Source organism: Maudiozyma barnettii (genome assembly GCF_903064755.1).
Source record: "Maudiozyma barnettii strain CLIB 1767 genome assembly, contig: KABA2_01, whole genome shotgun sequence".
NCBI lineage: Eukaryota > Fungi > Ascomycota > Saccharomycetes > Saccharomycetales > Saccharomycetaceae > Maudiozyma > Maudiozyma barnettii.
In genome coordinates, this window is record NW_024545238.1 from 130927 (window position 1) to 155774 (window position 24848).

Here is a 24848-nt window from a genome sequence, read left to right on the forward strand (position 1 = left end):
AAGTAGTACCAATTATTTATATGCACTAAAACTTGGGTGTTATCTCGAGGCTCATCAATCAATAATTACAACATCTATTTTTGTTAGGCATAATACAAATCCTTAGTCTTGCTTTTCTCTTTTATTTATTGTTACCGAGCGAGATACTACTTATTAATAATAAATACGTTGCTATAGATCAGATATAGATAATACAAACTTCTAGTGATTTATAACCATATATATATATAATATATCATGCATTAAATCTGTGTCATGATATCAAATTCTTTATAACCTTTTTGGAAATGTTCCGTTTCCATTATTTCCTGTTCTTTGGATTGAAGACAAGCAGGAGAATCCCATTTTATCCTCTTTGGGAGTTTTAACAGAAATGCTGCAACTCTTCTACCAAATTGAAGATCAAGACGCATATCGGATTGAAACATGGCGATATAGACCTTAGGAACTACTTCTGATGTCTCATATACAGTAAATTGTAAATAATTTGACTTGGGATCATCTCTTATTTTCAAATATTCTCCATTTGTAGACGAATACTTCTTGAAATTTAGTTTGGCATTATTGAAAAAATTTTCATTATTAAAATGTAATTGTCTATCTAATGCAGCCTCGAATTTCATAATCAAATATTTGGGTACTGGTATGATCTGTTTATGAAAATGAATAGATCTTTCAGAATTAATTTCAAATACAATAGTGGACATATCAAATTTACGATAGTTCATCTTTACAACACTATTTTCATAATCGGTCATCTCCTTCACTAAAGTGGATTCACTGAATTTATCTTGACCTACATTATATTTTGGAATATGCTCTATGGGGATCAATAGACAATGACCAGAAAAATCCATGTCACCTTTGGGGGTCGTTAACGGGCCTTTAACAATTGTCAGATATGACGAGTTACCGATAGAAATAATCATATGATCCGCAAGACTGGCATTTGTGAAACAAAAATGGCAGGTACTTGGGAGAACCTTTTTGGCTCTTTTTTGCTTTGGTTCCACGATTACTTTGTTATTATCACCTATATGTTTATCAGTGGATAGAGCTCGTTTCTGTGAAGGTGCATTATACGGACTGTCAATCAAGTCTAATTTCTTTGTGCAATTGTCTGATTCACCCTTGATCATATCGAGATTGAATGCATATGCCCATTTCTTTGCAGAATCAAAATCTGCAATATTAATAAAACGTGATATTTCATTGGAGTCTTCCCAAATAAAAGGTTTACTCTCAAAATAATGGTTGTTATCCCCATATGCAATGTGATATTTAGGTTGGGTCATTTTGACAACATTATCCAGCAGTTCAGTACCACTAAATAGCTCATTCAACGCAGCAACTTTTGAACTCCACTCACGTGAAATGAATATATCAACAGGGTCTTCCAGTTGTTTAAATTTATTCCAAAGTGCCTTCTTTGATTCGTTAAGTTGCTTTGTAGTCTGTGTGGTATATCCAATCGTAAGTTTATCCTGACACTCATATACGCCAAAACCATTCAATTGAACAATATCAATGGTACTTTCTCCTTCTGCACCAAATATATATAAAGTTGGCAAATCACTGACGTCTCCTATATTATCAATTGTTTCACTTTTAACATCACCAACAATTAAAATGTGTGTGAAAGGACCAGCTTTCGCATTTAGTTTCTTGATCTTTTCAATCAGAGTCAAGAAACTTGCATCATTCCCATGAGCAATTAGTAATTTCATTGTTGTTAATATCAAATATTTGTGTGTGTGGGTCTGCTATTATATAGCTTGTAATGTTAATATGTTTTACTTCTCTATATGGTTAGCTCATCTCTTTATGTAAGATCCGAAAATTTTCTTGGTAGTCACTCGGTGCGAGTTGTACTTAGCTAGTGAATTTTTAAATGACATTCCAATGAGAAGAAAGTTATCAGCAAAAACAAAATTAGGATAACTTATTTTATTATTATTATTATGATTATTATGATTATTTACTATATGAATTAGTACAATTATTGTTATTATGAAGGGGATTTTGGTATGTTTTTGAATTAAATTGGATTTCTTGAGGAATACCTTATTTGTCTATATATGTTACTGAACATGTTATTATGATTAGTAGAAAGTGGCAAATGGATCGGAATTTTCTGAACCATTATATAGTATACCACTTGAACCTTGTTTACCATTTCTGTGTCTGAATGTAAATCCAACTAACTTTGAGTCGACAGCACTGTCATCGACCATGGCAGATAATTTATTTTGCCTCTTAAAGACATCAGCATATTTAGCCATATCTGCTTCATTTGTAAAATCATCAAAGTAACCTGCATCCGTTTCACTATCTAATTGAGGAATAAATGGTGGAGACATCGATCTTAACGAATCAAAATTTATATCAGAGAAATAAGACATCCTCTTTACATGTTCGAACGATCTTAGTCTACTTATAGGATCTGCAATCAATCTTGTTATTAAATCCCATGTACGATCAGAAAATGCGGCCCTACCATTCTCAAGTCTTGGTCTCCTCAACGTTTGTTTCCAATGTCTTAAATTTTCGTAAGTTTCATTCGTTGAAGATCCACTGAATGGCGTATAACTAACTAAACTTTCAAATAGTATACAACCAAGAGACCAATAGTCTACAGTAAAATCGTACTTCTTACCTTCCAAGACTTCTAAAGCCATATAATCTGGAGAACCGACCATAGAGTTGGCATAACTTATATCAGTATCTCTCAAGTTGTGATATATTTTTCTTCTGTCCTCAATGGATTTTTCTTTAAACTCAGGGAATTCCAAATTCTTCACTTCTTCCAATCTCAATTTCATACTTTCAATTCTTTCATTTGAGACAGTACCTGCAGCTAAACCAAAATCGGTCAATTTAATATGACCCTTAGCATCAATTAAAAAGTTTTCTGGTTTCAAATCTCTATGTGTATAACCCAATTCATGGAGTGCGTTAACTGCGCAAAACATTTCACTTATATAAAATCTAGCATGTGCACTCTTTAAAAACCTTGTATTGATTAACAATGTACGGAAATCACCACCTGGTACAAATTCCATAGCTAAAAACAAACTTTCGGGGTCCTGGAACGCATATAGTAGTTTGACTAACCATTCCGATCTGGTTGTAGTCAAGATATCTCTTTCTGTTAAAACATGATTGGTTTCATTTAATTTGAATAGTAATTTTTTATTCAAAATCTTCAAAGCACAGACTTCCTTGGTGTCTCTCTTTCTAGCTAGATAAACTTGACCATAACCACCTTGACCCACTTGTGTAATCATTTCAAAATCCTTGTGCTTTGGTTTCAATCTTCTTTTTCTCAGCACTTCGTGTTCCTTTTGAAGATAGCCATACCATTCATTATTTAACGTCTCTGTTGGTGCATTTTGAACTTGTTTCTGTTGTTCTAAGTATTCCAAAACTTTTTTGGTACGTTGTCTCCTACTAATAACATAATCAAACATATCACAATAGTAGTCCAAAAAGTACATTTTACAGACACTAACCAGCCTTTGAGTCTTGTTAGAAGAGGCTTTCTTATCGAACCCAGGAGGAAGTTTTTTAGGAGAATGAACAATATCGATATCATGAGAAATTGAATCATCTACATCCATTCTTGATGTATCATCACCTCCAAATACAGTAGATTTGGTTGGTGATGGTGTTGGAGTATTTGCCCCATATCTGTTTTCCTTATATCTTGTAGGAGAATACTGTCCGTTATATTTTAGTTTATTCCCAGATGACATTATGTTGTTATTGGAACTATCGAAGCTTAATTGGCTCATATCTCCAGTGAGAGCTTCCACGTTTCTATCTGATCTAGGGAACATGGCGATTTAATTATGAAGCTTAATTGACGAAATGTCCTCGATATTATTCTTATGTTGTTTTTGTTTTGTTTTGCCTTAACACGTTGCTGATGTATTAAGATGTTGAGGTTTGTGATTGTTCTTAACACTTTATTTCGTATGATTAATTATAACCAATTTGTGATTTCAGGCGGGGGTGAGTTGTTACAATTTTGGTTAAACCTAGAACTGTAATTGATATATTATAGAAAATAAAAAAAAATCTCAGATCACCACAGGATCAAATTGGTCAGGGGAATACAATGACGACGTGTTTACGTTCTCTATCTTGTCTACTCTCTGCTTGTTTCATCGATCCGATTTCTCTTTCCCTCTTTGATTTTTTGTTTTTTCCTTGAATTCAAAGCAAAGAACAAATTTTGTCCTTTCTGATTCGTGTTTATGTTTCGCCCAAAATAGGAAATCTAATTGTTATTTATATATGTACGAATTATGTAAATGACCCGATACGATACGGGATGCTGAGTGAAGAGATGGGAAGCCCTATTTATTAGTGGGTATCTCCTGTTAGTGTTAACATATACTCTCTAGTTTGTTCGTCAGCTTCACGTACTCTTTTCTTCATGTTCTTGCTCAGCTTCGTAATTCCTCCTCTATCATTATTGTGAGAGGACCCTGTGGCTTGTTGGATTGGTGTATTCATCATACCAAGACCTACTTCTTCTCCAAATGAATCCGTCACTGTAGTCTCTTGTTTCCCAAACTCCATACGGTTTTGAAGTTGTCTTGCATAAGATAATTTAAATTGATCTTTATATTTTCTAAATTTCCGACCAGCACGTTTCTTCTTAGGTTTGTCCTCCGGTATCGGTAATGCCTTATCATCTGTAACATTTGGAGATTCATGTAATTTTTTGATTTTATTTTCGATCTCTTCTTTCCATTTTAGCCCCATAGTATTATTCTTATCAGTTCCTCTCTGACTACAATCTATTCTGGACGCCAACGATATTTTGGCACATACCATTCGTAACATCTGTTTATGATATGATATAGGTAAGTTTTGTATTATTTCTGTGGAACTGATATAGCCCTCTTGCCTTATACCACTGGCCGTCGTATGTTGTTCGTAACTTATATGTTTATTCTTCCCTATAGAGGCTAGATTACAACTTGGGATTTTGCTTAACCCGAGAATACCACCAGCATGAGAAACTAATAAAGAGGTTACTTTAGGACCTACTAATGCAGAGACATTTGGCGCTAATAATTCAATCTTGGATGATATATATCTTGATATATTGTGTTGCAGTTCGATTAAAGATAGAATATTATCACTCACTTGGAATAAATTGGTTTTCATATGTTGATTAAATTCCATGTTATTGTTGAAGGATGTCTTCATCGACATCAAAACCACCAAATTCTGTTCTTTGCTTAACTCACACAAAGTTAATAATTGATGAGACAATTCAGTTTCGCTGGTACTTTTAGTGTCTATTTGTTCCAATAGCTTCACCACTTTTGCATATTGGTTATCTGATGGTAAAATGGTCTCAAGCTCATCGAACCTTTTGGCATAAATCATATTTATATACTTCCTTAGTAATCGAATGTCATTTGTTATTAATGGAGAAAGTTCGTTCAGTAAAGTATGTACATCCTCTAGCTTAGTAATATTTTCAGTTATTAATCTTTCTACTGGACGACTAACAGGTAAAATCGAGGATATCTTCTGTGGTTCGATACTTTCAATGGTCTTATCTGATATATCAAAAGGAACATAGTTTTCAATGCGTTTCTTTAAATTTTCTATCACTTCTGATATAGTAAGTTCTTTATGGTCTCCACTTGGTTCTATGTCATCTGGTGGACTCATTATCTCATCCTTGATTTCTTCGATATTATCCTCTTCAACATCAGAAACTTCTCCAAAATCATTATCCAGATCGTTCGCGAGATCGTCATCTTCGAAATCAGACATTTGCAATTTGTTATTGATAATTATTAATAATACTTTCTAACTTATGTCTTAATATGAATAGTCCTCAAACTGGTGGTTATTGTTGGTGGTAATTTTATGCGATGAGGTCTACCCTACATATTTGTTATGAATTTTTTTTTTTTTTTTCACAGCCCAGTTATAATTGGAACAATAACGTTCGAACTTATTCGTGACAAAAATTAATAAGAGAAGCTAAGTATATCTGTCTATCGATATAGCGAGATATAGAATTTTCTATAAAATATATATTATTATTACTATGGAAATTAAATATATATCACTATTTAGTATTATTATTTTCTAAATTCAAAAGAAAACAGTTCAAACAATAACTTAATCTAGATCAAATTTTACAATTAAGTCGCTGGAAAATGCTGCAATTTCATGATAAATTGATTCCTTATTTAAAACAACACTTTCTGCATCTACAGGTTTAGCATTACAGTCCATGTTGACCTTGAATTTCATCTGCTTCTTATATAATGGTTTGATTAGACCGGTAATAACATTTTCATTACCGTGTGTTCCACCATTAACACCAATATATTTATGACTTGAAAAAATCATTGTATTCTTATATTTCATATTCAAATATTTCACTAATTGGTATGTTGGATCCATCTTTTGGCTTAATTCGTTCAGATCTGTTGGGAAGGAAGATGGTGCATCAATGTTAGTTAAGTTCTTGAATTCTGACTGCGTAATAATACCTGAGGAGATCTTCAATCTGTTTGGAACCTTCAAATGGACTACAAAATCATAATCCTTTAGACCAGGAGCAAACAACAAATCGATGGTTTGGCTATTCAAGCCGTGTGTTTGAATCAAATTGATGGCAACTTTAGCTAATGCAGTCAATCTTGTAGCAATGGCAAGTGGAATGTTCGAAGAATATAAAATACCGCTTGGATCATTCTTTGACGCAACAAAGAATTGGAGATGAATACCGTTAGGGTCATCCTTCCTTAGATTACGGAAATTGGATTGAATTGCCTTGTATTGAGCAAGAGTTAACTTCTCTGACAATTTCTTCATGGTTTCAGAATTAATTTCAGATCCACCAATACTAACTTCCATTTGGTCCTCATATGCAGCATCTGGTTTAACTAAATCTAAAATTAATGGTTCATCCTTCCAGTTCCATTGGGCAATGAACTTTAATATTTTTAAGAAACCATTTTCAACAGAGCCTGGAATAGAATATGGATAGTGGTCAGTGAATGGTTTCATTGCAATTAATTCTATAAGTTCGTCCTTTAGGTGACCCATTAACAAATGGCAATCTAACCATTTCTTGAATAGACGCACAACTGGAGAGTAGAATTGGTATGAATGTGATATATTTTCGATTGTTCTCGTGTGTCTGATAGATGCCAAGTATGCTGAGGTAAATTCTAAAAATGTGTTCTCTAAAGCTGGTGTGGCTTCTTTTCTCGCATTAGAAATAGCTCTTAAATACAGAACTTCATCACGCTCAGTTAAGATTCTGAATTTGAAACCATAACCTTCAGGTGTCAAAATGTTTAGGGTAGTAACATCCAAATTAAATGGAATGGATTCATCACGAGCAAAGAATGACTTATACTTAGTACCATGCTCAGAAGCCAATTGTTCCTCAATCTTCAATAAAAATGCTGTTTTGGCCTTCTCCAGAGACGTTATTTCATCTGGCCATTTTTGGGACGTTTCAAATTCCAAAATAATATTTTGGAAGAATTTTGGATCAGAATATGCAAATGGGACTGGCTGACATAGTGAGGTATATCTGAATGATGTATCAACCGGTAAAATAGATTTAACTGATAACGGAAGTTTCATTCTAAAAATAATCTTGTATAAGTCATCAAATGACTTCTTGACATTGAAGAAACTTGTCATGTTCAAAACAGATGTCTTGGAACTAGCAGCTAGGTTTGATAATGGTAACAAATCTTGGAATTGTTTAGTGATAGTGTTATCTATATTAATACCCTCAGAAAGGTGTCTTTTTATGATAAATGGAATAATCGATGAGATAACAGGTTCAGAGCTGGAGGTAGTCCACAAACAACAGTGATTGATTGAACCATTTTTAAATCTACGTAAAGATGATTTAGGTCCCCAGAAACTTTTAAAGAGAACAGCAGCCTGTGATGCTTGTTCTGAATGTAATGGGCCCTTTGTAATTAATTTTTCGGATTCTTCTTGGTTTATCAGTAGTTTAATTCTTATGTGATCAAAATTGAAATGAGAACCAGGGGACATTACAACAAGAGGTTTCCTTTTATTTACCGCAAAGTTGGATCTGTGACCCACTAATTGAACCTCTAAGTTTGCTATTCTATCATTTAATGCATATTTAATTACACTAATAACCTTGTGTACTAGGAAGTTTTCTATTGTGATGTATTTAATTCTTTCAGTAGCGGTAAATTTGGATATCAAATCAGATTCTGCAGAACCATTAGTTGGGAACTTCAAATCATAACACAAATCGTACTTTAGTTGGTCAGATCTGTTAATATTGGTTAAGAATATGTTAGCAAAACGATCTTGAACTACATCATTTAGCATAGCCAATGTTTCCTTTGCATAAAATTTCAGAATATTGTAATTACTGACAGATAACTTGGAAAGGATATTAATCTTTGTAGATTTATCAAAGATAGTTGGGGTTTGGAAACCCTCTTGAACATACTTCGATACAGCAGCAGCATATGTGATATCAGAATGGAATTGTAAATGGCCTTCGGTACAAAGATCCATAGTAGCTAGGTATTTTATCACACCCTTGAATAATTGGTATGAAGAGAAACCGTGTAAAAGAATTTTATTACCGTTTTCACCACCACCATTCAATAATACAGTCATTAAAGTGGAAAATTCAAAAGTCCCAAATCCACCCAAACTACCAGATTGAGAAATCTTAGAAGAAAAGCCTCTTTGTTGCAACCAAAGTCTACCAAGAATCGATGCTTCTCTGAATGCTTCGGTTTCTTTCTTACATTTGTAGAGATATTTCAAATATGGTTCGTATGCAGAGGCAGATAACACTGAATAATTATAAAGTGATGTAGCTTCTAATGGAGTATCGTTATCTTCTTTGGCAATTCTGATACAGTTTTTATTTGGTAGCAACTTCTTGGACTCAAATATTTTGTAAGGGAAACCGATAATTAAATTGATGGAGAATTTAGTCTTATGGAAGTTCAATTCATGTTTATGATCTTCACCTGGTTGACATTTTAAGGTTAATATAGGAAGCAAAGGGTCATCATGAAGGTATGAATATTCAACGGTCAAGAAGTCGTCTAATTTATCTCTGGCTAACAAATTTGTTAAATGGTATGTGAAATATGCAAGATAAACACTTCTCTTATGTAAACACCTTAAGTTTAAGAAATCTTTCTTCTCAAAGAGCTCCTTTGGCATGGTCAATAATACATCGATAGAAGAACCTTGCGGTTGATATATACCTGTCTTCAAAGCAAAAGAACCGATTAAAGATACCTCTGGAGCTTTGTAATTGAATTTATAATTGGTAGCAGTCACTGCTGGTTTGGGGTCGACAAACGGGATAGAGACAGGTTTTCCTTTGAAATAAGATAATGTTTCACTAATAGTTTTTTCTTCCCAATCTGGGATCTGTTGAACCAAATCATAAAATCTATGTAAGAATTTTTCAACTTTCAATACATGTTTTTCATTTAATTTCACTTGTCCTACCAATTCATCTATTTGTAATTTGAAAATATTTGATTGAAATAATTCTGCAGTCTCTCTAGCGACATGGATATCATATGCCGCAGTAGAACCCGAGACATTTTTAGATTTATGGGTGACTTCTTCTTCTTCTCCTTCTTCATCGTCATCGTCGTCATCATCATTAGATTCTAATGGTTTCTCTTGCATATGTTCATTCTTTCTGAAAGTTTTCTTTTGGTTAGAGACAATTTGACCATCTGTATCAACTTCTTCGACTTGAGAGATATCTCTTTTAGTTGGTACCATGACTAGTATAATATTATAAAGCAATAAAGAATGTTTAGTATATCTAAAATAATGGAAAATGAACAAAGTTCCTCTTTGTCTATCTATTTAGTTTTCTCTTTTGTAATATTAACAAACTTTTCTTTAAACAAAAAATGTATTATATTATGGGTTATAACGACCTAATAGAACGATACTTAGTTGTTATGTAAAGGTTTCTATAATGGTAAAGATTGGGAGAACTATAAGTAAATGCAACAACCAAAATATATATGAAAAAATGATTGGTTTTGTTATGTTGTTTTGTAGAAAAGTTTTTCTCTTTTGTTCAATTTTTATTATGAAGTTTTTCAATATAACTGGCATCGCTAATTACTTGCTCAGTGAAAAATTTCAAGTTCACAACTGCGTAACGTCTTGGAATTTTTGTTGTGTTTTTTCTTCGCACAGGTAGAAACGTAATTGATGATGAGGGCTTCTCATTCGAATTTTCAACAGTCAAAGCCAAAAGAAAAAACTGAAATTGAGACAACGCGGGCTCGTGTGTTCTGCCTAACTCGAAAACCGCAGCCTAGCAATATGATACCGTCTTCCTTCTAACACTGGCCTACGCTTGGACGGGTAGGCTGTGCGTATCTGAGTAGTTATTCCTGTTCCCAGTAAAATACGGCCGTGCTACGCTGAATATTTATGGGTGGAACAATAGAAAAAGAGAGTTACAACGGTTGCCATTGAAAAGACACCAGGAATTGGTAGTAATACAAGATACGGAGTGACAATTGCGAATGATAATTTTGGCACCTAGTTCCATTACTACAATTTGTGCGCGTATATATGTCTGACACCAGATTAGGAAAAAAATACTATTTGTTAATAAGTTTTTAGCCAAGGGGAATAAAAATTTTGCCACTTGCCAGAATTGAACTAGCGACCTTTGCATTACAAGTGCAACGCTCTACCACTAAGCTAAAGCGGCAATTTTTAAGGAACAAAATTATATTCCCATATTTGAACAGGTTAGTATTTAAACTCTTGGTGATTCTTTTGTTGAAATGTAGCGGCAGCACTAAAAAGGATAACATTAGCTTAATCTATCTGAGGTGAAGGTAGCTAATATAAGTAGAATTTAAAGTGTGTGCTGCACTGCCATATATAGAATAACACATGGTATATACTGCATAATGAAGTATTCGTTCCCCCTACATTGGGCTTATTGGAGCTACATTGTCCAACATTACTATGCACAAAAGATGAGTAGTTTAACAACAGCGACTCTGTTTATCATACAAATATTTTTAATTAATTAGTAATATATATTTTATTTTCTTTGAGAGGGTCAAATGCAACTACAAAACTAGATAGTTTTTAACTTCTATATGAAAGAAGCAGTAAATTTTATATTTAGTGTGAAATTATTAGAAATTCATGAAATACAGTTTTAACGAAAAAGTCTCCTTTGCATTTGGTTCGATATAATTCTATATTCTATATTCTATATTCTATATTCTATATTCTATATTCTATAAAACTAAAAATTCATATCAACACGAAATCATATATCAATACTATTCCTATAATATAAGAGAAGAAATTAAGAACTACGCTTCATGTAGCACATTATATCTTCTTATTATTCTCATCAGCAAAAAAAAAAAATAAACTTTACAATAATAGATAATTTATTAATATTGAGTAATTAAAGTTTTCATATTATCATTTTCATATTCCAATCTTGATAAATCTTGTTCTAGTGCCTTTAATGACAATTCTAAATCATTAATTTCTCTAATTTTAAAATCTTTACGTTTTAATCTTGATTTTTCTCTCTTCGATATAAATTGATCTTTAAAATTTTTAAAAAATTCATTATTTGAATCTAAATCTTTTTGCAATTTATCATGCCTTGTAATCAATTTATCTAGCTTAGTTTCAAATTGTAGTTTATCATTGGTTAATTTATTTAATTTGTCTTTATCGTCTGTTAAAGTGATGTTCAGATTTTCTTTCAATTTATCAAATTCCAATTCTTTCTTTAAATGATGATCCTTTTGAGCTAAATAAATATCTTGTAAAGAATTTTCTTCTGTAGTTAATTCCGTTAAAGTTTGTTCCAAATTAATTAAATTATTTTCATTTTGTTGTAATTGTGCTTTCAAAGTATCTATTTTATTTGAATGTTTATTATCTGTCATAGTAGTTTGTTTTAATTTCACTTTTAAATGATCGATATCTGTTCTTAGAGAACTAATTTTTTTATTGATTTCTCTTCTTGTCTTTTTAATCTTATTACGTTCATCTGATAAGTTAGCATTAGTTGTCAAAACAGAATGTTTCAAAGTCAATAAGGGAGATAAGAATTTTCTATGATAATAAGATGGGAAACTATAGTCCAATGCTTCAAAGTTATTCGAAATGTCAGTGTTATTTGTAGTGTTAGTTGTGGTTCCATTATTATTTAATTGGCTTGTTCGAATCATTAAATCTGCAATCAAACAATCATATTTTTGATTTAATCTATTAACAAATTGAATATCATACGAACAAGCAGGAACAAGACCACTAATCACGACATATTCGTCACCGACACGTTCCATAACCAATGTGCATGAAACTTCCGACCAAATCAATCCATTCACTAGGACAATCAATTCACCATCTATCAAATTTTCAATTAAAAATGTCAATGCATGAGCTGCAATATCAACGATACAAACTTTGTAATCGTTATTCATCGATCTATTAATGGTGGTGGTAGTAGAACCACCATTTGAGTTGGTGAATATTGTTTCCAAAGTAGCCCGTGAACCACTTGACGTTGGGGCTAAATTCAATTGATTTAAATCTCCAGTTTTATTCTGTGCAATCAAATCCATTGAAGTTGATATTTTTGAGTTTGAATCAAAATTTGGACCTTGATCATTGACTACCGTATGTCTTTTGAACATTCCGCCAAACCTTTGGATAAACAATGCTTTCAAAGTTATACAGAGAGCCCATAGAGGGGCCACTACCGCGGATCTATCATTTTTTCTACGGAATAGTAATGTTACGAATGTCTGTAAGTTATGTGCCGCTGTAGTTTCTGTATCGTAATCTCCTTCCGTATCTATATTATTATATCCGTTGTCCTGTGCTGCTTTTGGCTCTGTTGACGTAGGCAGTTCGGTGTGTATTTGGTATAATTGATTAGTTGCTGCTGCCGGAGGAGCACTAGTTGTTAAAGAAGGTTTTTCCTGAGTATTTTGAGGTGGTTGACAAAAGGATTGTACGTTTGTTACCACTGAGTCTGAAAAACTCACGTTCACATGATCCATACTGGTGGTGTTGTTGTTATTATTTGGAGTAGGGGTCGAAGGATTACTTAACCATACCGCTGCTAGGAATTGCCGAAATACGATATGATAAGCTAAACAAAACAGTACTCCATTAGTATTGGCAGTCTCTATATTTGATAACGGCAGCATAATTTTCCAATGGGTCGGAGTAATGTGAGTCAAAGTAGCATGAGACGCAGAGCATAATGCTGCGTATAATGGCACCATCGATGGCGAATTAATTGCGGATGCAGCTATTACCGCCAACGCGAGACTTTGTAAAGGTGTCATAAAATATAATAGAGTGAACTTGTTTGATCTGATCAATAGAGCAGAGACGAATTCCAATAGTAGAATTAGCCAATCCAGACTTGGTTTGAATATAGGTCTACTCCCATTATTACCGTTATCATTGCGATTTCGTTTCTTTCTTTGTAATTCGTCTCTATCGGTATCGCCATTGTTATTATTAGTAGTAGTAGTAGTAGTAGTAGGGGTACTGCTACCGTCCTCTTCATTTTCTTTGTTATGATTCCCATTGTTAAGTAATTGCTGTCCATTGCCACGACTTAGTTTGATAAGGCACTGTGACATCAGTGGTTTGTACGTTGTTGCTAGGACAAACCATGCTAACAGACATAGAACGCCTGCATGATTAAAGCTTAAAAACACGGCAAACAAAGCCAGCGTATCTCTCAGCTGGTGCACTTTGCCCAGTCCCTGTCTTATCATGTCCTCTCTGCTTACTGTTTCCTGCCACGTCGTGCTACGTCGTGCTACTGCTTGTAAAATATGTCTTCCATATAGTAATATCTTGCAAATGTTGGCGATTTCTGCTCTTATATGTTGAACCGTAATGGAAAACCCCCCATACAAGACGAGGCCAAACCAAAAAAACAGAGAAAACAATAAACGATCCCCCGTGCGTCGTGATAGCGGCTCGCTCCCGAAACGAAACAGCCCTGGCACCCACACACCCGTCACTGTCTACGGCCAGCGCCTAATCTCCGCCAACACCGCCCGCCGTGCCGAACGACCCTCCCCTCGCGCCGTGCACCGCGATATCCCCTCGCATTCCCTGCCCGTTCCACTGCCCCCAAGACTGCGTTTTGCCCAGCCATTCCACTTTTTCGCGTCTCCCTTGCGCTCCCCCCCCCTGTTTTCCCACGGGTCACAGCACCGCTGAGAGGAGAAGCTTTGCTGTTGTTGTAACGAGCAACGGCGGCGTGGGAGGACGAAGAAGAAGGGCACTCCACTGGCACCGGCACTGGCACTGGATGCTATGTCGTATTTTGCTATATATATAGGGGAACGTTGCAATGCGATAAAGGATGAAGAATGGTAACGTCCCTCTCTCTCAGTTGCTGTTTTGTTTTTTGCTGTTCGTGCCAATTGCAATCTCGTTTCTTTTGCCTCGTCTTATTATATAAGGGGCGGTTTCTTTCCCAATATTATATTTCTATTTGTTTCCATTTATTGCTATCTTATAAATATTTATGTAAATATATACAAGTAAACAAACACACACACACACATACACACACACGATGCACAGAACTTACTCTTTGAGAAACTCAAGAGCACCAACGGCGTCGCAATTACAAAACCCTCCTCCTCCTCCATCCTCCACCAAAGGGAGATTCTTTGGGAAAGGTGGTCTCGCTTATACGTTCCGTCGTAATGCAGCAGGTGCGTTCGGGCCAGAGCTGGCCAGGAAACTGTCGCAATTGGTCAAGATCGAAAAGAACGTCCTGCGTTCCATGGAAGTCACTGCTAATGAGAGACGTGAGGCCGCTAAGCAATTGTCCGTCTGGGGTCTGGAGAACGACGACGATGTCTCCGATATTACTGACAAGCTGGGGGTCCTGATCTATGAAGTTAGTGAACTGGACGACCAATTCATCGACAGGTACGATCAATACAGACTCACTTTGAAGTCGGTTAGAGATATCGAAGGCTCTGTTCAGCCTTCCAGAGACCGTAAGGACAAGATCACTGACAAAATCGCCTATTTGAAGTATAAAGACCCTTCTTCTCCAAAGATTGAAGTGTTAGAACAAGAATTGGTCAGAGCCGAGGCAGAATCTTTAGTAGCAGAAGCTCAATTGTCAAATATTACTAGATCGAAATTGAGAGCCGCTTTCAACTATCAATTCGACTCAATCATTGAACATTCAGAAAAAATCGCTTTGATTGCAGGGTACGGGAAAGCATTACTAGAATTATTGGATGATGCCCCTGTGACACCCGGTGAAACTAGACCTGCTTATGACGGTTATGAAGCTTCAAAACAAATTATTATCGATTGTGAATCTGCTTTGAATGAATGGACCTTGGATTCTGCTCAAGTGAAACCTACTTTGAGTTTCAAACAGGATTATGAGGACTACGAAACTGACGATTCTGACCAAGAAGTCGCCCAACATGATCAGGATGAAGAAGAAAGATGGACTGATGATGAAGAACAGGTCGAAGAAGAAGAAGAGGAGGAAGAGCCGGTTGAAGAAGAGCCAGTTGATGAAGAAGAGCCGGTTGAAGAAGAACCAGTTGAAGAAGAAGAACCAGCTACTGTCGCTTAGTCACATACAGATATTAGTTTGTCTCCCTTTAAAACTTCTTTTTTTTACGTAGCTTTATTTTTTTTTTTACATGAAGGGTTTTCTCCCATTCTGGGTTGATTAACTCTCTCCAACATCACTTCTCAACGAACTTTTCATCTTATTACAATTATTTTTTATTTCTATATCCGTTTGTATCATTAAGTAATATCTTTTAAAACTTTTTATTCCTTTTAAAATATTAGCATTCCATCATGTTACACGAGCTTCACGTTCGAAGTTCTCTCTCTTCTGGGATTGTTTTTTCTTAAAGTTCCGCCCTTGGCTTGGTCCAAATATATAACCCTACATATAAAGAAACTATAGTTGTAAATTTAGTAGAAGTGTCCTCCTCTCACGTTTGCATTTCACAGTAATCTTATTCACTACAAACTGCCTGTCCCACTTTTTCCAACTGCACAACCACTATGTCGACATCCCGTGTATTTAGACGTCTCAACAGTAATCAGGCTGCAAGACAGCAAATCGACAATTACTTTACTTATTTCAAGACCCCAGTGGCCTTGAGACCTCTGATATATCGTCAACGTAATGCGAACACACTGCTGGCAATGGACCTGCAGGACCCCGAGACCAAATTGCCAATGAAGCCAAAAAATCCTATTGCATCCGTGTCAAAACAAACCCTAGTTGATTATGTGAAGTCTATCCCCAATGGCTCCAATGAATTCTTTGAATGGTTGAAACCTTGGATGAAATTGACCACTAGAAAGAAAGAAATATACCAATATTTTTCAGCTCAACATTTACAAACAATGTTGATCCAATCATGTTACGTTATTGGGGACTACACAAGAATGGTGGGTTATTTATATACTCAAAGACCTCGTTTCATTCAAGCTCAAAATTCAAATATATACGATGTTGATCATTTCTTTAATACATTATTAATGTGTTCTTTACAGAGGGGGTCTATATTGGAATTCGATGATCCAACTATTGCACGTAAGAAAGTTCAACAAATGTGGTCAAATACTGTTAATAAAGAACAAACTTTAGGGTTGACATCATTATTGGTTAATTGTTACGCTAAACAACAAGGTTTCGAATCACAAGATTTAATTAAAGGTTTGAATGAAGTGAAAATCAATTTACCTTCTAGAGATGGAATTACAGAAGAAACTCAACAGAAATTCTTAACTACTAATGAATCATTATACATGATCTGTAGAACTATTCTACAGTTTTTCCCTGAACAAGACGCAGAAATCGCCAGATTTGTCAACGATTACAAATCTCTAAACAGTAAAGCCGGTAACACTAATGATATATATGATGACTATGTTGTGTCAATGAAGAAGATCTGGACTGTTAAGAAAGAAGAACGTGCGGCAAGAAACGCTAAAAAGCCAGTAGAATCACAACAAGAAACTGACAACTCAACCGTTGCCAAAGAATGAAGCCGCACATATATACCCTTGTAAATATATAAAGTATGCACGTCAGACATCACTGACCTCATGTTATGACCTCACATTAACAATATATACATTCGTTCCTGTATATCTGATTGTCTTTTATAATTATTCCCATCATCTATTCACACTAACGCCAGAAGACCTTCTATTTTCTTACCCTCACATCCAATTTCCAAACGGGTTTTTTCAATTCTTTTTTTATTTTGTTAAAATTTCGAAAACTGAAAAATCTTTGCATCTCGCCAATTGGCAGTAGACTCATCAATCGATCATCTATTAGGTAATGACATCTCTCAGATACACTCACTGACTATTTACATCTTCGATATTTCAAACAAGATAAGGTGTCGCATTTTACTATTAGTCGTATACTTTAACTTGTGACCCTATAAGAGGTAGAAAATCAGCAGACTTCTTGAATTATACATTAAAACAAAGCAATATATCGATAATGAGCGAACCTGTTGCAGAAACTAAACCAAGCATTGAAAAGGTGCCACAAACCCCAGCTGGTGGAGATGAAAAGAAATTAACTAATAAAGAATTGAAAGAATTGAAGAGACAAGAGAAAGCTGCTAAAAGATCTGCTAAGAAACAAGCAAGTGGTATCTCTGTAGAACAACAACAATCTCAAGCCCAGGCTAAACGTGACAAGAAACAACATCAGAGAGAGAAACAACAACAAGAATTGAAAAAGAAGGAACAACAACAACAAAAGTTGTTAAATAATAAGAATGTGAAGAAAACGTCTCTATTTAGTCATCTCGAGACTACTGAAGAAAGAAGAGCTACACTTTTAGCCATCGGTAGTGCTTTGAATTCTCCAAGAGCCGCAAGAATCACTGCAGCTGGTCTTATGGTACCCGTTGTGGCAAGTGCATTGTCTGGTGCTAAAGTCTATACAACATCCAATCTTGCTAACAATATCTCATCGGTTCCTGATACAATTAATCAACCTGCTGATAGTTCGGATAGTACTGTGAGCAATAACGTTGATTTAGCCAAGTCATTAGCTAGTATATCTTTGGAAAGCAATGAAGTTAATGTTGTCCCAGGTGTGTCATCTATTATTCCTCATGCTTTAAAAAAATCCTTAGAAACTCCTGAATTAGTATCAAATATTAAGGAATTATTGATAAATAAGGACTTTATTCATCCTGTGATCTCTTCATTGACGTTTAATCTAGCTATTTATAAAATTGTGGGCTCTATTCCACGTTGCATTGCCATGCTGGAAGCATTCCAAATTGTTATTCAGGATTACAAAACTCCAAAGGGTACTACTTTATCCCGTAATCTAACTAATTACCTGTCCCACCAAATCGATCTGTTAAAGAGGGCTAGACCATTGAGTGTCACTATGGGTAATGCAATTAGATGGCTAAAACAAGAAATCTCTCATATAGATCCATCCACTCCAGACAACGAAGCCAAATTGGATCTATGTGAAAAGATTGGTCTGTTCGCTAAGGAAAAAATCGAATTAGCCGATCAATTAATTATAGAAAATGCATCGAACCAAATAGAAGACCGTTCTACAATTGTTACGTTTGGTTCCTCTAAGGTTCTAACTGAATTAATATTACATAACACAAATGTTCTAAAGAAAGATTTAGAAGTTATTGTAGTTGACTCTAGACCATTATTTGAAGGTAAAAAAATGGCCACTGTTTTAAGAGAAAATGGTGTTAAAGTTATTTATACCTTGATTACCAGTTTGGATACCGTTTTCAATATGGGTGTTGATTATGTCTTTTTAGGAGCACATTCTATCCTATCTAATGGGTTCTTATACTCTAGAGCCGGTACAGCTATGATTGCTATGAGTGCTAAAAGAAGAAATATTCCTGTTTTGGTCTGTTGTGAAAGTTTGAAATTTTCCCAAAGAGTACAATTGGATAGTGTAACGTATAATGAATTGGCTGATCCAAATGATTTGGTACCTATCGATTATGAGAGTCCAATGGAAAGACGTAGTAATAAAGGTATATTGTTGAAACAATTCGTTAAGGAACGTCACGAAAATAATGTTAGAATAGCAAAGGAAAACGCGCCAAAGGGTAACAAACAGCAACAGCAGCAACAAAACAATAAAAATACCAAAGATGAGCGCAACAAATCTGATGAAGCTAATGGTAAAGAGTTGAACTCTGAACAATCGGAAAATGTATTAGACGACTGGCAAAAATTGTCGTCTTTGAACATTGTCAATATCTTATACGATTTGACACCACCAGAATACATCAAGAAAGTGATTACAGAATTTGGTGCACTACCCCCATCATCTGTTCCTGTAATTTTGAGAGAATATAAAGGTTCAGCATAGATAAGCACGTGTATAATTATATACCATCAAGAAATAATAAATATATTGAAAACATATATTAATAAGTAGAAAAGAGGTAAGGAATTTTGCCTTGAATTCACCTATTTAATTAAATTAAGTAAAGGTATTGGATATCTATCATTATATATACATGTGTATGTGTATGTACGAAATCTATTAAAAAGAGTCATTAATTGTTGGAAATTTGTTGGAAAACGCTGATATACTTAGTCTACATTTATATGTTATTATTTCCAGTTCCTGTATAATGGTATTTAGGAATTTTGAAAGCTGATGATAGAAGATTTAGTCAAGATCTTGATTAATTTCTTTCTTGACTGAATCATTATCATCCAAAAATGTAGAAATGTTAGCTGGAGGGATAGCCGCAATCATTAAAACCAAATTTTCATAAATCAATTCTGGAAGACTCTTGGAATAAATACCTAGCAGATCTGCAGGGTTAGGATAAACGGTCAAAGCTTTATAAAATTTGGATGCCGCTTCTAATTCGTTACCTGGTTTAGCTGCAAGCTGATCACCTTCTTCAATATTAATATTGAATGCTAATTGTTTACCTTCATCATCGGTTGGAATAGGGTCCTTCTCCAGTTCAGTCTCTAGAAACTTGGCAGCGGCTTGTACTCTAGCTACTTGAACATTTTGTTCTTCTAACTTCATTAACTTTTCTTGTTTTCTAATGCTCTTTTTCACATTATGTCTAAATTCAGGATTGTTTCTTCTTTGGTAATCAAAGTATAGAGCATATCCCACTGTGGAAACAGTAGCAAGCACAGCCGTAATGGTAAATACACGAGACACTGACATATTTTTTTCTAATATTCTTTAGTTCTTAATTGAATGCCAAGTGATGATGTCTCAAATGTTAACTAACAATATATGATACTTCAGTTATTATATCAGAAGCAATATAAGAGAGAGAACTTTATTTCCTAATCTAGAGTTTAACAATGTGCCTATCTACCTAGGTTGAATCAAGAAATAAAAGTTTCCATAGTTTATATATTGCTTTTTCCACCGCATTGAGAAATAATGTTTGATATAAACTCTTTCCCAGTTTTTCTTCGAAGAAGGAAAGTTACCAGAAGGAAGAAGAAAAACAGTCATCGACCGAAACCGGCAAAACTGGAAATTTGGTTGAATGAAATGTATAGGGTTCCATAGTAGGGTTTTGGAAGGCATAGATCACTAATAGAACCGAATGAAAAATTTTGAATAGAGGTAATGAAAGAAGCGATGAGTTTACTCAAAATGGGTTATCCGAAGAGGATAAGACAGCTGGAATGGGTGAGATAAAGATGATTCATGCAGATAGAGAAGGTGTAGACGTTCGTTAAGGAAGGGAATTTGAGAGTTAATACTATTTATTTGGTTTTGAAAATATGGCTGCAAAAAAAAGAAATACCTTGAGAAATAAGGCTGCTACTAGACTCGGAAACACTTCAAAGGTTGATGAAGTAAAAACTGTGACAGAATTCACAGAAGATCCAAAGGCTTACCTTCATCAATTTAAAGAAACCAAAAAGGAGAAACTTAATAACAAGCAAAATGATTTCTTGAGTAAGATTAAAAATAATTCGGGGAGTTTGAACGCTGAATTTGATGGAATATCTAAGTCATCGGTTAGACGTAGGAAAAGAAAGATAAGAGATAATTTAAAACCAAGACTAGATGATCTTTTGACATCTTTGCAAAAAGAAGATGATTTGGGCGAGTTTACAAGAGAAAATGTAGATATGAATGTTACAACTGATAATATTAATATTGATCAAAATCCATTCTCTCCATCTGTAGTAAACCCACCAGCAAGAATTCAAGTCACCAAAATAGTTAAACGTGTGGAACCTGGTTCTATAAAGAAAAGGAAGAATGAGCCAAATATTAGGAATAAAAAAGGTGCAAAATTGTTAGCTTCTAAAGAAAGAAAGAGGTTCAATGAGGTTATAACAAACCAAGTATTTAAACAAAATTCCTTTAGCGCCCTTAGAGATATTATTAAGATGCAAAAGGAGTAGAGATAATCTACAAAGGGAAAGGTGTATGCACATATCTATGTGTGTGTATATATGTTAAAAGTATCTGGTATCATAAATTTATTGAAGTATGGCATTATCAATATATCTATATATCTATATATATTGGGATTATTATTTTTAAATTCTCTTTCTTCTGGTTGGACCCTTTGGTCTATTGAATCTTTGTGTATTATTATCTGACTTAGATGATTCCTCCTTTTGTTTTAATTCTGCTTCAGTAGAACTTGACATCAAAGATTTTTCTAATTCGTCAGCATCACCAATCTCCAATATTTTGGTAAATGAAATGCCTTCGTTATCCTTTAGATGGTTGATAAACCCTTGTTTGTTTGACGCATACAACATACGTTCTTTTACTTTACTACCTGATGGACAACTATATATAAAATAGTACAATTCCCCATTTTTAAAGATGGTATAACTTGGATGTTCACTTGTTAAAGATATAGCATCCGAGCTTGTAATGTTTGTTTGAGATGTAACTTCAACTTTTTCGTTATCCATATTGATTTTGAATGTGATTACATTGTTGGACTCCAATAGAGATTTAATAGACCCTGCACTACTGTTAACCTCAAAAGTTAAAGAGTTCGGAGTTCCATTATTTTGAGAAACTAGTTGATGACCTTGTAATGCTCTCATATTACGTTGTTCCTCATTGATTTGAATACCAATTTTTTCTGATTCACTCAACAAAGTTGATTGAGAAGAAGTTGTTGTTGAAGAATTGACAAAATCAGTTATTTCTTGAGGTTCCGAAAACATCATTTGGCTATTGATGACATTAGACCCGATCTGTCTTAGAAGAGTATTCTTTGTCGAGGCGTAAATCATTTTAGCTCTAACAGGAGCAGGATCTGGAACAAAAGAAATGAAATCATAAACTTCTGGATTTTTTTTAGAATCTTTAATTAGAATATATGATGGATCGGAATCTAGACTTTCTAATAAATCATTTGTAGTGTCGAATTTCTCTTTAAATTCCACTGCAGTAGAATCTGATGAGATTTTGGCTGCAATGATAAGTAAACCATTATTTGGTGTGCTACGAATTACATTCAGTAACTCCTCATTCGCACAAATACCAGATTGGTTAGACATTTGTGTTTGATGTTGTTGTTGGGGTGGTGGGTTGAGTTGTGATGTGATGTCTTATGCTTGACTAATGAATTAATTCTTATTACTTTTTTTATTGAAGCTACATAATTTATGTCAACTCCTTTTTTTGTTCTGTAGCTTTAATTTTGTTTTTTACCTTTCTGCAGCTGTAAACTGATTAGGTAAAGGAGTGAAAAATACTAAGTTTCGAGAAAATGAAGCGTTATTCAATCTGCAATTTGCCCTTAATATTGACATTCAGTGTTAGGAAAGAAGTTGTATAATAACTATTAGGAGAGTAAAATATGAGGGAAATAGTTTAGATTATATATTTATATGAAAGTGTTATGTAACTTTAAAGTTATGAATGAATGAAAAATAAACCTAAGTAATAAATAATGAAATAAATAAAAAATGAAAAATGAAATACCATGTAAGACCAGACCAAACCTGAAATAAAATGAGAGTTGAAGCGAATTGAAGAAAATGCAAGAGAGAGAGTGAGAGTTAAAGATTGGTGTAACTATGAACTCTGTGAGTGTTTTTATTGTTATTTTACAACATTAATTCACTAATACCTACATCAGTAGAAATCATTTGAGCAACACCACTTTTTCTTCTAATAGCTTTTTTCAACAATTTTCTATGCTTATTCTTTCTCTTACGTACCAAACCGACTGCATTTGTGAAATTTCTCTTGGCTACTGGTACATTTCTTGTCTTCAATGCTAATTTACCATCTGCATCTCTGTAACAAAGAAGTTTAACTCTCTGTTTGGAATCTTGAAACAAATTTTCGTTCCACTCAGGCGCACTACCACTATTGTTGTTGTTGTTGTTGTTATTATTGTTGTTTGTTGCAGCTAAATCGTCTGAGATGAAATCTTCTACTGAGACAATTTCATCCTGATGAGAGTCAACTGAGCCATTTTCTTGGGTTGTTGTGTAATGATGATGGTTAGCATCCTCGGGTAAAGATATGGCTTCCTCATTTGTAGAGGTCACTTCTTTCCAAAAATCATCATGACTATTATTTTCGTTAGATAATTCTGGCAAGGAATGCTCATCAAAATCAAAACTATTCAGACGTTCTTGTAATAAAGAGTTTGATGGATTATATTTATATTTGTCATTCTTAGAAACGCTAGAAGTACTAACGAAATTTGGTGTATGTAATTGAAATTTCTTTAAATTTTCCATATCATCACTATAATACGAGTAATCGTTATCATCTTGTAACTGCGAAGACAAAGGAGAAAATAAACTGTCGTCATCATTATCATTATCATCGGAAACACTATGATCTGAAGAATACATAGGTTTCATATCGGTTGGAATACTATCTACGATTTCAGCTTCTTTTTCTTCTTTATTTGTGTTGATATTTTTACTAGAATCAGTAGCAGTGTTACCAATGTGAGTTTTGGTCTTAGATTTACTCTTTAATTTAGATTTAGACAGAGGGGTAATATCATCCTTTGTAATAATGTTGTTCGATAACTTAAAACTAGTCGAATTCGAACTATGACCATTTCTTGATTTACTTGCTACACCACTCATTTTCTATTGTTTATGAATATTGATGTTTTTTGATTAGGTATTTCGAAGGTGAGAAAATTATGTAAGATATTGAAAACTAACACTAAAAATAAAGATAGTTTATATAATACCAATTCGATTGAAATTTTAGACCTCCGGGGTAAGATCAATCTAGCAACTAAGTTATTATTCTGAATCACTGTTTAAAGCAAATCGAGCACCTAATTTGAACAAATATTTTCTTAATATATAAATGTATCGAAAGAGGGTTAAACCAAAAATATTAAATAAAAAGGAAAAGAATAATGAACAGAAATATTAAAAAGAAAGGTAATGTCTATTTTATCGATTATATTATATAAGACTGTATCCATGGATCGTAAAAATGAACATCCTTCTTCTCCCAGAAAAAAACAAATGGTAATATCCAACTGCAATAACCCTTCTTATTTTGCTCTGCTCTTCACAGAATTTCCAAATTTTTCAGTTTTTCAGTTCTCTTTCTGGTCTTTCATAATGCACAATAAATTATGTAAGTAGTTTGGCTGTAGTAAGCAACGAGATATGCAATAAGCCGATGCCCTGCGGTGCAGTGCTCTGCCCATCGCCACATTCTGTCAGGCAGTTTCTCTGTCCTCAAGCTCTGTTTTGGTCGCCCTCAAAAAATTCTTTTTTTTTTTTTTTTT

General features: G+C 34.2%; 12 protein-coding genes and 1 non-coding gene across 13 annotated transcripts; 4 read left to right on the plus strand and 9 right to left on the minus strand.

Annotated features, from left to right (window-relative positions):
- Positions 1–242: 242 nt before the first annotated feature.
- On the minus strand, positions 243–1727 carry DRN1 (Drn1p; the record flags this gene model as incomplete). Its single annotated transcript, XM_041548000.1, has 1 exon — positions 243–1727. The coding sequence occupies one exon, from the start codon at positions 1725–1727 to the stop codon at positions 243–245; it is 1485 nt and encodes a 494-aa protein (XP_041403934.1).
- Positions 1728–2102: 375 nt separating this feature from the next.
- Positions 2103–3839, minus strand: DBF2 (serine/threonine-protein kinase DBF2; the record flags this gene model as incomplete). Its single annotated transcript, XM_041548001.1, has 1 exon — positions 2103–3839. The coding sequence occupies one exon, from the start codon at positions 3837–3839 to the stop codon at positions 2103–2105; it is 1737 nt and encodes a 578-aa protein (XP_041403935.1).
- Positions 3840–4368: 529 nt separating this feature from the next.
- Positions 4369–5802, minus strand: PRP31 (U4/U6-U5 snRNP complex subunit PRP31; the record flags this gene model as incomplete). The annotated part of the gene is made up of 1 exon (XM_041548002.1): positions 4369–5802. One exon carries the CDS (start codon positions 5800–5802, stop codon positions 4369–4371), a length of 1434 nt encoding a protein of 477 aa, XP_041403936.1.
- A 354-nt stretch (positions 5803–6156) lies between these two features.
- Positions 6157–9813, minus strand: UTP22 (rRNA-processing protein UTP22; the record flags this gene model as incomplete). The annotated part of the gene is made up of 1 exon (XM_041548003.1): positions 6157–9813. The coding sequence occupies one exon, from the start codon at positions 9811–9813 to the stop codon at positions 6157–6159; it is 3657 nt and encodes a 1218-aa protein (XP_041403937.1).
- Positions 9814–10696: 883 nt separating this feature from the next.
- KABA2_01S01386 lies at positions 10697–10768 on the minus strand. The gene has a single exon. It is a non-coding gene; the product is annotated as a tRNA-Thr (tRNA).
- A 706-nt stretch (positions 10769–11474) lies between these two features.
- On the minus strand, positions 11475–13838 carry NNF2 (Nnf2p; the record flags this gene model as incomplete). Its single annotated transcript, XM_041548004.1, has 1 exon — positions 11475–13838. The coding sequence occupies one exon, from the start codon at positions 13836–13838 to the stop codon at positions 11475–11477; it is 2364 nt and encodes a 787-aa protein (XP_041403938.1).
- An 815-nt stretch (positions 13839–14653) lies between these two features.
- Positions 14654–15685, plus strand: PIL1 (lipid-binding protein PIL1; the record flags this gene model as incomplete). The annotated part of the gene is made up of 1 exon (XM_041548005.1): positions 14654–15685. One exon carries the CDS (start codon positions 14654–14656, stop codon positions 15683–15685), a length of 1032 nt encoding a protein of 343 aa, XP_041403939.1.
- Positions 15686–16131: 446 nt separating this feature from the next.
- MRP13 (mitochondrial 37S ribosomal protein YmS-A) lies at positions 16132–17124 on the plus strand (the record flags this gene model as incomplete). Its single annotated transcript, XM_041548006.1, has 1 exon — positions 16132–17124. The coding sequence occupies one exon, from the start codon at positions 16132–16134 to the stop codon at positions 17122–17124; it is 993 nt and encodes a 330-aa protein (XP_041403940.1).
- Positions 17125–17593: 469 nt separating this feature from the next.
- GCD2 (translation initiation factor eIF2B subunit delta) lies at positions 17594–19468 on the plus strand (the record flags this gene model as incomplete). The annotated part of the gene is made up of 1 exon (XM_041548007.1): positions 17594–19468. The coding sequence occupies one exon, from the start codon at positions 17594–17596 to the stop codon at positions 19466–19468; it is 1875 nt and encodes a 624-aa protein (XP_041403941.1).
- A 306-nt stretch (positions 19469–19774) lies between these two features.
- Positions 19775–20296, minus strand: TOM20 (Tom20p; the record flags this gene model as incomplete). The annotated part of the gene is made up of 1 exon (XM_041548008.1): positions 19775–20296. One exon carries the CDS (start codon positions 20294–20296, stop codon positions 19775–19777), a length of 522 nt encoding a protein of 173 aa, XP_041403942.1.
- Positions 20297–20871: 575 nt separating this feature from the next.
- Positions 20872–21504, plus strand: SLX9 (Slx9p; the record flags this gene model as incomplete). Its single annotated transcript, XM_041548009.1, has 1 exon — positions 20872–21504. One exon carries the CDS (start codon positions 20872–20874, stop codon positions 21502–21504), a length of 633 nt encoding a protein of 210 aa, XP_041403943.1.
- Positions 21505–21642: 138 nt separating this feature from the next.
- Positions 21643–22626, minus strand: TWF1 (Twf1p; the record flags this gene model as incomplete). Its single annotated transcript, XM_041548010.1, has 1 exon — positions 21643–22626. One exon carries the CDS (start codon positions 22624–22626, stop codon positions 21643–21645), a length of 984 nt encoding a protein of 327 aa, XP_041403944.1.
- A 552-nt stretch (positions 22627–23178) lies between these two features.
- KABA2_01S01562 (uncharacterized protein) lies at positions 23179–24183 on the minus strand (the record flags this gene model as incomplete). Its single annotated transcript, XM_041548011.1, has 1 exon — positions 23179–24183. The coding sequence occupies one exon, from the start codon at positions 24181–24183 to the stop codon at positions 23179–23181; it is 1005 nt and encodes a 334-aa protein (XP_041403945.1).
- Positions 24184–24848: the final 665 nt, after the last annotated feature.